We start from the raw sequence: 12,747 nt of genomic DNA on the forward strand, positions 1-12,747 counted from the left end.
CTCATAACATCTTCTTTGTCTTCTTTCAGCTTTTTCCCGGTTAGGGGTCACCACAGCGGATCACCTGTCCGCTCATGATTGGCAGTAGAGTTTTACAGTGTCGAGTTGCCAGCCCAGCACCCAACCTTCCCCGGAAGGCAGACACATGCACACACTCACACCTAGGGCCAGTTTAGAGTGTCCAATCCACCTACAGCATGTCTTTGGGATGTGGGAGGAAACCGGAGCACCCGGAGGAGACCCACACGACCACAGGGAGGACATGCAGACTCCACACAGAAGGCACCCTGCTTTGAGATAATGACAATATTTGCAATTATTGCATCTGTTCATCTCTTTATTCCCTCTTCTTATATTTGTTTCACTCAAATTGGATTGAACTCTTCCCTTCCTTATTAATGAATGTAGGCCCTTCTCCAACTACTTTTTTTTAATATCAAGAAAGCTGCTGAGTATCTTCCAATTACCTCTCACAATTTCTTTTATATTTTTAGCATCTAAAGAATACTGCAACAGCATCCCCATTTTATTGTTTGTTTGTGTCTTTCGGCTTTTCCCGGTTAGGGGTCACCACAGCGGAACTCCGGTCCGCTAATGATTGGCAGTAGAGTTTTACGTGCTGCCTTGCTGGGCCTAACACACAACCTTCAACGAAGGAACGCCCATTCACACATGTCGTCACACAGAAGACGCTCTGAGAATCAAATGTGCAACGTCTAACTGTGAGGCGACAACGCTACTGCAGCACCACCACCGCAGTACAGCATCCCCATTTTATAATGATCTAAATTTCGTATGCCCTCTTTAGAAATACAAATTTTATCAAATCTCATTTTAATAACCTCATCAAACTTCTACTCAACTAACTTTTTAGGGTAGCCTTTAACTAAACATTTAGAACACAAACTGTTTCTTCTAAGAACAAATCACCACCTTCTGTCACTCACTCTCATGAACTGTCCCTTAATAATATTAACTTTCATATTCTTGGTGTGCATACTGTTATACTCTAAACAAGTGTTATTTGCACTTTTCGTTGATATATATATATATGTGTGTGTGTGTGTGTGTATATATATATATATATATATATATATATATGTATATATATATATACACACACACACACACGCACACACGCATATTTTTGGTTTTTAACTTATTACCTTCTTTAAAAACTTCATCATCTAAAAAATACTTTTAAGATCACAATTAAAAGAGAATTTTAAACAGCTGCAGGCAGAATTAACATACTGAAAAATAATAATAATTTTTCCAAACTTCCTCTCCAAACAATAAACAAATCATCAATAGAACATCTATAATAAATAATACAACTGTAAAATTGACCCTTAAAAATAAATTTCCTCTCCCAAGCAGTCATAAAAACATTGGCATAACTTGGAGCCATGGCTGTGCCATTTACCTGTTGGAAGAAAGATGAATTAAATTAAAAAAAATTATACGGTAAAATTACATCAAGCATTTATATAATGAAACTAAGAATTTCCTTAGTAAATAATTTCTTTAGTAAATAATTTGGAACATAATAATTCAGTTCTCACAAAGTCCAGTCCTATTTCATTAGGAATTACTGTGTACAAGGACTGAATATCCATAGTCACTAAATAATCCATGTCCATAACCTCAATTTCTTCTTAACGCTTTCTTAAAACCAAAAGTGTCCTTAATGAAAGACATGCTCCTTTCAACAACTTTTTGCAGCTGCTCGTCCATAAATGTAGCCCTTCCCTCTCTTTTATTTCCCCCACTTGCCATTCTAGGCCTAAGAGGGGGGTCATCTAAGTTTTTGTGCACCTCGGACAAGCCAAAAATACAACTAAGTTTGGGGCATTTATTAACCACAAAATGAGCTTCATTACCCAGTATCCTCCTTTCACATAACCATTCTTCTGTGAGAGAATCAGTAAATCCATAAGCTTTTTTAATGTCCACAAAACAAACCCTCTTAGAAAAATCGTCAGCAGATAGCAGCAAATCCATCTTACTGTTATAAAAAAACCCCCTCTGTTCATAACAAGGGCATTGCCTTTATCTGCTTTGGAAATTAAAATATCTGAGTCTTCTCTCAGCTTCCTAAGAGCTTCATTCTCTTCTTTAGTTAAATTATAAAACTTTTCTTTGGGTTTATCTCTTAACAGCTCTCTTAGCTGCCTTTTAGTAGCAACTAAAAAAGCCTCTAACTCTGGTCTTAGTGGAGGTTTATAACAACTTAGTTTTACCAGTCTGCTTGAAGCTGTATCTTCTTCCTTAAAAACAAGTCTTAAATTTAACTTACAAATATAGTCTCTCAAACAGTTCACCACATTAACTATATCAGCTCTAGCAGATGATACAAAAGATCACCTTTCTTCAAAACATGAATGTCAATAACATTCATAAACTTTCTTGACAAATTTATATTTTTAAATTCACAATCAGGAGACATCTCTCTTAATTTCTGGTACTTGGTTCCAATTCGCTTACTTCACTTCCTGGATACGCCATGCCTTTTTCATACATGATCCCTCTCACATTTCTTCAGTTTTCTCTTCCATAAGGCTTCATTTTCTTTAATCAAATTATTTTGAATTAAACAAAATTTGGCATCAATTTTTTCAGTAGTCCCTTCTTCCAACTTAAAAAAGTTCTTAGTAATGATGTCATTTAGTTCATACATTTTCTTCGTATTGAATTCAGTCAACATGGCCATATATGCCATACTAGTTTTTGGTTAAGCTCAAGCCATTTATCTATAAACTCCTTGGGCAAGTTGGTACCAATCGGCATCTTAGTAATATGTAAAGCTTTGAGGAAACTTCCAGCAGCAATACTGCTTTCAAAAAACAATATATCCCATTGCAAATGTTTAAGTTTGAGTAAATCTTTCTCCAAACTGGCAAAACACTCAGATAGGGTTAAATCTGAATTATTACCAGTCACAAAACACTGTCATCAAATGGATTTGCAGGAGCATCTAAGCAGTCTTTAAGGATTTAATTGGACTGGAAATGGGAAACAGGTTCACATCTAACTCTCAAATTGCTTCCTTCAGTGGACCTGTTGATGCATCCATCTCAATTTAAAATAATAGATTAATTTGGGGTATCACGTAATGTAAACCGCGAAGGCAAAACCATAAAACTCAATTCAGGCTAGCCGCTGATCTTTGAAATTCCAATGTAATAATAAACATGACCAAATTTAAAAAAAAAATGTATAAAAGTCAAAATAATCAAAACAATTTAAAAAAAACAACCAACAATAATTTATTTAGAAAAAACGCATTCAGTAAGCACTTTCGTCTATCATAAGACTTCTTCAGACTGAATGCATCCTACAACATCACGCATTTTATATATCAACTAATTAAAAACTTCTCACACATATTAAACAGTTAAATAATTAAATCAATTTAACTTAAAGATATAGCTAGTTTTGCCTGTGCTAATGTTTGAGCCTTCTTTTATTCAAAAATATTTTAAAATTCTCTTTGCCATTTAACCCTAGAGGGTTGCTGGCATCTAATTTTACTTGCCAGCTGTATTCCCTCCAGTCTAATTGATTTTAAGAAAGTGTTGAAAAAAATTGAAGTTATGGAAGTGGATTATTTATTGACTATGGACATTCAGTCCTTGTACACAGTAATTCCTAACGAAATAGGGCTGTACTTTGTGTTTACTGAATTATGTTCCAAATTATTTACTAAGGAAATGGTTAGTCTCATTATAGAAATGCTTGATGTAATTTTAACGTATAATTTTTGAAAATTTAATTAATCTTTCTTCCAACAGGTAAATTGTATAACCATGGAAGCAGTCATGGCTCCCAGTTATGCCAATGTTTTTATGACTGCTTGGGAGAGGGAATTTATTTTTAAGGGTCAATTTTCCAGTTGTATTGTTTATTGTAGATGTTTTACTGATGATTTGTTCATTGTTTGGAGAGTAAGCTTAGAAAATTTATTATTTTTTCAGTATGTTAATTCTGCATACCATTATAATTATTTATTTTGTAGACTTGTAGACATTGAAGTTTTTAAAGAAGGTAATAAGTTAAAAAACAAAATATATAACAAGGAAGTGCAAAGTAACACTTGTTTAGATTATAATAGTATGGACCCCAAGAATATGAAGGATAATATCATTAGGGGACAGTTGATGAGAGTGAGTTGACAGAAGATGACGATTTGTTCTTACGAAAAGGAGCAGCTTTGTGTTGTACATTTCTAGTTAGAGGCTACCCTAAAAGTTAGTTGAGCAGAGAGGTTTGATGAGGTTATTAAAATGAGATTTGATAAAATTGATATTTCTAGAAAGGGCACAAGAAATTTGGATTATTATAAAATGCGGATGCTGTTGCAGTATTCTTTAGATGCTAAAAATATAAAAGAAATTGTGAGAGGTAACTGGAAGATACTCAGCAGCTTTCCTGATATTATAAAAGTAGTTGGAGAACGGCCTATATTTATTAATAAGAAAGGGAAGAGTTTTAAGAATATTTTTCAAGCCAGTTTGAGTGAGACAAATATAAGAAGAGGGACTAAAGAGATGAATAGATGCAATAATTGCAAATATTGTCATTATCTCAAAGAAGATGTAAGAGACTTGGTAGTAAATTATAAAAAAAATTACACATATGGCTGTTTTTCTTCTAAGTCAATGTTTGTTGTTATTTAGCCATCTGCTCAGGATGTCTTGCTTACTATGTGGGGAGGATGACAAGAGAGCTAAATAGAAGGATATATGAACATTTACAGGCTGTTGAGTCGAGACCATAATATTGCATGGGGTAAACATTATTCTAGTACTAGTTGTAAAGGTTTCCCAAAGTTTTCAGTGTTAGATAGTGCTCCTAGTTGTGAAAATAGGTTTGCTGCTGAAGAGGAATTAGACTGGAGGGAATGCTGATGGCAAATAAGATTAGACGCCAGCAACCCTCCAGGATTAAATGACAAAGGGAATTTTAAAATCTTTTTGAAGAAAAGAAGGCTCAAGCATTAGCATAGGCAGAACTAGCTATACATTTAATTAAACTGATTTAATTCCTTAATTGTTTAATATGTGTGAGAAGTTTTTAATTAGTTGATGCATAAAATGTGTGACGTTTTAGTATGCATTCAGTGTGAAGAAGTCTATGATAGACAAAAGTGCTTACTGAATGTGTTTTTTGAATAAATTCTTTTTGGTTGTTCTTTTTAAATCATTTTGATTATTTAGTTTTTGTATATTTGTTGGTAATACTCTCTGGTTTCCTGTGTCTAGATGGATTTAAATTATTTGACCTGCTTGAAAATTTTGCTTGCGGTTGTTTATAAATGTCCAAAGATTCACTTTCTTGCCTTGTTTTTCAAATTGATTACATCCTTTGCTAAAATATGTGGTCTCTGGAATAAATCTGGATGTGAAGTAAAACCACTGTCTTTCAAATGGGTGATCTTTATGTAACTGTTTACCCAGCCTGTATTTGAATTATTCTGTCGACCTCCAACCACTCTGAGAAATGCAGTCCTGTATGTGATTTGCTCTTATACTGACCATACTACTGCTGTAGTTAATTATTAATAATTTCTTCAAAGCTTGAGTGATATCACTTACCTGTTGGCAGTCGCAGTACTGTTCTGCAGTGGTTTTTATTTCTCTACATGCAATTATCAATACCTCTTATAATGGAGCTGCCCGTAACTAGCGTTTCTCTCTCTTTCTCTCATTAGTCACCTTTAGGAGTTATAACCTTATCCACTGCAGTAAGCAAGGTATTTTTCTTTTTTTTTTTTTTTTTGCCAGGTCAAGTGTCCTTTGTTATTCTGTAGCTATGGCTGATATTTTCTATTTGGCACCATTCTGTATACCTCCTGCTCCCCTCCATGTACTGTTATCCAGTTTGGAGTTTACTACCTGAGCTACTTTTTTTCTTGTTTTTCTCTCTTTTTCCAAGTTGTCATATGTTTCCACATTACAATTTTTGACTCACTGTGTGTGTATTTTATATCTCTCTGACTGATTATGTTAATATATCCATCAACTAATTCTTCTGTTAATATATCCATCAACTTTTTCTGTAGTAACAACCTTTGGTCTGTCCCTCATCTACAACTTACTACTTTATTTTATTTTTTTTTCACTTCTGTCATGGCCAAGTTCTCCATATTCTGTATATAATTTAACTTAACATTACTCTTTACATTTATTTTTCCTCGCTGAGGAATAGAGTAGAAAGGAACTTTACGTGAGTTCTTATGATCACTCAGTTATAAAATTATTTACTCTGCAGAATTTTGGTAGTATAAGGAATAATTACTGGAACTGGACCCTGGAATTTGAGGGTAATTAGGACTTAGGATTGATAAAGGTTATCTAGTGATGAAATGAATATGTGTATGTTATGCAAGAGAAAAGGGCTAGTATATTGAGTAAATAGAAAGCTTAGCACTGCTGCATATGCATATTGAGTTTTTTGTAATGTTCATTTTTAATAATTAAAGTTATAATGACTGCATCCATTTTGTTGTCATTGTTAGTAACTGATGTATATAGTTGTGTCAAGATTCACTAATATAAAGTCTGATTGTTTATCATATGATTGGAACAAGATTAATGGCAATTTAAAAAAAAAATTAATTGAAAGCAACATGACTGACTTGTTTTTCAAGACAGCTTCTTTTCTTTGAGGGGAAGCCTCACAACCCCTATGCAAAGAAATTATTTTACACCTTCAAATTTAATATAATCAGGTCCAAGACTTCTGCACCGCAGGGAAAGAGGTAGATCCCAAATGCTGTGATCTCTGTCGTTTGTGAAATTGGCTCTAATTCACTCATTAGGATACCCTGCTGACAGTATCCGCTTAGTGCATGTTTCTTTGCCTCTTGCAGCAGAATGCAGCCTGTACTTAGTCTGTTTTTATGCTCTGTTTCATAGTACCTTATTTATGCCATTCCACACCACTTTGTGTTTAAACTACCTTGTCCTATTTTACCCACAGCATATTCCACGGGAGTGCCCACAGGAAGTATGTCATGCTAGCACTACCCATCCACCACTGCTTGACTATTATGAACTTGGAATTTTTAGTTGCTTCAGAGTTTGTGTCAATTGCATATTAGTTGTAACATGCAGCTAACATTAATTGAAGTCATGTTAACATCTGAAATGCAGAAAACTACAGAAATTGATGGTTGTACTTTATTTCCATGGTGTACATAAATTAGGATGGGAGAAGTGCAAAACTAAAATGCATAAACTTCAGTTGCATGTTTTTTGTTCTGCTTCTTGATTTCTATTTTCTGTGGGGCATTTTTACTATATGTATATATGTATGCTTCCTTTTATGGTTTGTGTGCAAAAATATGTTGCTATTAAATTAACAGCTTATGTTAATGTATTGGGCATAATTTTTATAGGTATTTTAGACTTTTATCTTGTAGTCTGATTCTCACCTGGACATGACATGTCTATACATAAGTGACCTTTTTGGTTTTCCTGCTTTGTTAAAGCATAGCAATGCTACAAAAAATGTTTTAATTTCACTGTTTATGCATACACTGTATAGACACCAGTTTAATGTCATTTACAGGCATAGCTAAAGTTCAGATGTTACAATTGATGTTTTTTTTCCTGCATTACAATAATTATTTAAATACTTAATCTTTGTAGGTGCAGTGTCACTGGCAGGAGCACAGCCCAATCTCTGGGCAGTTGAAGGTGGAAATTGGCTTGTTTGCCAAGGCTTAATTAATGCAGCCAGTGCAGAACTTGTTCAGGGCAGAGTGACAGCTGTAGAATGTCAGAGTCCACCATCAAGAGCAGGTAGATACATGTTTAAGATGCATATTTTAGTGGTTTGTACTGTTATGAATTGTAACGGTTTTCATTTTCCCTTTTAAAAATATTTTTATAATTGCTATGGTGATAGTACTCTGCCATTCTGGCTTTTTTTAACCACTTAGACTTGTGATGACAGCTATCATTGATTCCTTGGATCATTTGCAGATTCCTAACTACATCTCTGGGCACAGCTAAATAAATGCAGGTCCCTTCTTATTAAGCATCTGCTGTAATTATTTCTTGGTCCAGATCATGGATTGTTTTGCAGGTCAGGGAGCCTGCATTATGTTGCATTTCCATCAGCACCGTTGTCCTTATGATGACATGGCTGTGGGTGGATGCATTTACGTAAATGTTGGCATACTGAAGACGGGCTTAGAACAGACAGGTGAAATTGCTCCTTGACCATTTGAGTTTTGTTAATTTGGTTAATTAGGAGGATATTTGCAGATAAGGTGGGAGGATTCCTCAACAACAAGCTGTGTTTGAACAAAGAACTCAGGCTGGGCTTTCCTCTGTCCTCTTTGTTATTTGTTTTATACTTACAGCCACTGCCAAAGAAAATAAGTGACTAACAAATTCAGGGATATAACCAGTTTGGCAAGCAAGAATAGTTAACCTTATCATAGGACATTTTGGCATTGTGGAACATTTTGAGACAGTTTATAGTTTTCTCAGGGTATAAAATAAATGACAAAAATAAGGATACAGTGATTAAACTTTGTGCCATCATATGACTTGGTATACCAATACCCATATTTATGGAGACATGAAAAAAATGAAGTATTTAGGAGTATGAGTTAGAAATGATTTTGTTATGGCAGCTAAGGATATTTGGGAAGAGTCTAAACCAAAAAATAAAACAAAAACTATGAATTTGGGAGGTGTTAACTATGGGTATGGATAGTAGGATACAATGTGTCTAGTCCCCTTTATATGCAAGTCAGGCATATTTTTATCAACCAGAGAAGAAGTCGTGGACCATAATTATTAAAGAGTTGAAGGAATTTATTTAGGAGAGAATAAGAACAACAGTTAAGTGGGATAAGTTGTAGCCCCCCTCACAACAGGATGAGTTAGGATTACCTGATTTGAAGAGATACTGTTAGAGATACGCAATTAAGGTTCATCTACATAACACAAGAAGAAGGCCACAAATTAAAGTGGAAAATAAGAATGATAAAGTTGGGTGGGGGTTCAAGAAATGACGAGAGAGTAGGATTTTAGATGCAGGCCCTTAAGGAGGATAACAACAACTATGCATAATGTTATAAAGTATCAGGAAGCTTTCTAAGAACTGTGCCAACTTGGGAATGGAGAGAGGATATTTTACTGATAGGGATGATTGCAGCCAAGGGCATAGGAAATAGGCAAGAGGGGACTGGAATTTATTGGAGAAGATTAGCAAAGGAACCAGTGTATTAGGAGCAGTTAACTAGGAAGGTAAAGGCAATTGGTTGGGATGAGGCAACAGACGTTTGGACTGCAGGTTATAGACTGCCTTCCCTACCAGGGATTTGTAAGATAATATAGGCGAAGAGAAAGGAACACGAGAGTGCTAAATGAAAGACCAGTTTTATGTGAGTTTTTAGTTGAGTCTAGAACAGAAGCTGTTGTTAAAAATGGAAGAGGTTAGAAAAGACTGAGAAGTAAAACAAATGAAAAGTCAGTATACAGAGGAACAGTAAGAGGATGTCTGTATGGCCCCAGGTATGCAGCAAAGTTCAATACAAAGGAACAGTAGGAGGATGTCTGCATGGCCCCAGGTATGCAGCAAAGTTCAGTACAGAGGAACAGTAGGAGCATGTCTGTATGGCCCCAGGTATGCAGCAAAGTTCAATACAGAGGAACAGTAGGAGGATGTCCGTATGGCCCCAGGTATGCAGCAAAGTTCAATACAGAGGAACAGTAGGAGGATGTCCGTATGGCCCCAGGTATGCAGCAAAGTTCAATACAGAGGAACAGTAGGAGGATGTCTGTATGGCCCCAGGTATGCAGCAAAGTTCAATACAGAGGAACAGTAGGAGGATGTCTGTATGGCCCCAGGTGTGCAGCAAAGTTCAATACAGAGGAACAGTAGGAGGATGTCTGTATGGCCCCAGGTATGCAGCAAAGTTCAATACAAAGAAACAGTAGGAGGATGTCTGTATGGCCCCAGGTATGCAGCAAAGTTCAATACAGAGGAACAGTAGGAGGATGTCTGTATGGCCCCAGGTATGCAGCAAAGTTCAATACAGAGGAACAGTAGGAGGATGTCTGTATGGCCCCAGGTATGCAGCAAAGTTCAATACAGAGGAACAGTAGGAGGATGTCTGTATGGCCCCAGGTATGCAGCAAAGTTCAATACAGAGGAACAGTAGGAGGATGTCTGTATGGCCCCAGGTATGCAGCAAAGTTCAATACAGAGGAACAGTAGGAGGATGTCTGTATGGCCCCTGGTATGCAGCAAAGTTCAATACAGAGGAACAGTAGGAGGATGTCTGTTTGGCCCCAGGTATGCAGCAAAGTTCAATACAGAGGAACAGTAGGAGCATGTCTGTATGGCCCCAGGTATGCAGCAAAGTTCAATACAGAGGAACAGTAGGAGGATGTCTGTATGGCCCCAGGTATGCAGCAAAGTTCAATACAGAGGAACAGTAGGAGCATGTCTGTATGGCCCCAGGTATGCAGCAAAGTTCAATACAGAGGAACAGTAGGAGGATGTCTGTATGGCCCCAGGTATGCAGCAAAGTTCAATACAGAGGAACAGTAGGAGCATGTCTGTATGGCCCCAGGTATGCAGCAAAGTTCAATACAGAGGAACAGTAGGAGCATGTTTGTATGGCCCCAGGTATGCAGCAAAGTTCAATACAGAGGAACAGTAGGAGGATGTCTGTATGGCCCCAGGTATGCAGCAAAGTTCAATACAGAGGAACAGTAGGAGGATGTCTGTATGGCCCCAGGTATGCGGCAAAGTTCAATACAGAGGAACAGTATGAGGATGTCTGTATGGCCCCAGGTATGCAGCAAAGTTCAATACAGAGGAACAGTAGGAGGATGTCTGCATGGCCCCAGGTATGCAGCAAAGTTCAATACAGAGGAACAGTAGGAGGATGTCTGTATGGCCCCTGGTATGCAGCAAAGTTCAATAAAGAGGAACAGTAGGAGGATGTCTGTATGGCCCCAGGTATGCAGCAAAGTTCAATACAGAGGAACAGTAGGAGGATGTCTATATGGCCCCAGGTATGCAGCAAAGTTCAATACAGAGGAACAGTAGGAGGATGTCTGTATGTCCCCAGGTATGCAACAAAGTTCAATACAGAGGAACAGTAGGAGCATGTCTGTATGGCCCCAGGTATGCAGCAAAGTTCAATACAGAGGAACAGTAGGAAGATGTCTGTATGGCCCCAGGTATGCAGCAAAGTTCAATACAAAGGAACAGTAGGAGGATGTCTGTATGGCCCCAGGTATGCGGCAAAGTTCAATACAGAGGAACAGTAGGAGGATGTCTGTATGGCCCCAGGTATGCGGCAAAGTTCAATACAGAGGAACAGTAGGAGGATGTCTGTATGGCCCAAGGTATGCAGCAAAGTTCAATACAGAGGAACAGTAGGAGGATGTCTGTATGGCCCCAGGTATGCAGCAAAGTTCAATACAGAGGAACAGTAGGAGGATGTCTGTATGGCCCCTGGTATGCAGCAAAGTTCAATAAAGAGGAACAATAGGAGGATGTCTGTATGGCCCCAGGTATGCAGCAAAGTTCAATACAGAGGAACAGTAGGAGGATGTCTATATGGCCCCAGGTATGCAGCAAAGTTCAATACAGAGGAACAGTAGGAGGATGTCTGTATGGCCCCAAGTATGCAGCAAAGCTCAATACAGAGGAACAGTAGGAGCATGTCTGTATGGCCCCAGGTATGCAGCAAAGTTCAATACAGAGGAACAGTAGGAAGATGTCTGTATGGCCCCAGGTATGCAGCAAAGTTCAATACAAAGGAACAGTAGGAGGATGTCTGTATGGCCCCAGGTATGCAGCAACGTTCAATACAGAGGAACAGTAGGAGGATGTCTGTATGGCCCGAGGTATGCAGCAAAGTTCAATACAGAGGAACAGTAGGAGGATGTCTGTATGGCCCCAGGTATGCGGCAAAGTTCAATACAGAGGAACAGCAGGAGGATGTCTGTATGGCCCCAGGTATGCAGCAAAGTTCAATACAGAGGAACAGTAGGAGGATGTCTGTATGGCCCCAGGTATGCAGCAAAGTTCAATACAGAGGAACAGTAGGAGGATGTCTGTATGGCCCCAGGTATGCAGCAAAGTTCAATACAGAGGAACAGTAGGAGGATGTCTATATGGCCCCAGGTATGCAGCAAAATTCAGTACAGAGGAACAGTAGGAGGATGTCTATATGGCCCCAGGTATGCAGCAAAGTTCAATACAGAGGAACAGTAGGAGCATGTCTGTATGGCCCCAGGTATGCAGCAAAGTTCAATACAGAGGAACAGTAGGAGGATGTCTGTATGGCCCCAGGTATGCAGCAAAGTTCAATACAGAGGAACAGTAGGAGGATGTCTGTATGGCCCCAGGTATGCAGCAAAGTTCAATACAGAGGAACAGTAGGAGCATGTCTGTATGGCCCCAGGTATGCAGCAAAGTTCAATACAGAGGAACAGTAGGAAGATGTCTGTATGGCCCCAGGTATGCAGCAAAGTTCAATACAAAGGAACAGTAGGAGGATGTCTGTATGGCCCCAGGTATGCGGCAAAGTTCAATACAGAGGAACAGTAGGAGGATGTCTGTATGGCCCCAGGTATGCAGCAAAGTTCAATAAAGAGGAACAGTAGGAGGATGTCTATATGGCCCCAGGTATGCAGCAAAGTTCAATAAAGAGGAACAGTAGGAGCATGTCTGTATGGCCCCAGGTATGCAGCAAAGTTCAAT

At 38.0% G+C, this 12,747-nt stretch overlaps 1 protein-coding gene across 1 annotated transcript in view; it reads left to right on the forward strand.

The window, feature by feature from the left end:
- Positions 1-12,747, forward strand: part of LOC122811351 (prenylcysteine oxidase-like) — a 175,289-nt gene that overhangs the window by 103,982 nt on the left and 58,560 nt on the right. The window contains exon 5 of the mRNA XM_044083131.1: positions 7,656-7,808. Within this exon, the coding sequence (XP_043939066.1) occupies positions 7,656-7,808 (153 nt within the window). The remainder of the gene's footprint in view (positions 1-7,655; positions 7,809-12,747) is intronic.

The sequence above is a fragment of the Protopterus annectens genome, chromosome 9.part0 (assembly GCF_019279795.1).
Source record: "Protopterus annectens isolate FY-2018-M chromosome 9.part0, PAN1.0, whole genome shotgun sequence".
Taxonomy (NCBI): domain Eukaryota; kingdom Metazoa; phylum Chordata; order Ceratodontiformes; family Protopteridae; genus Protopterus; species Protopterus annectens.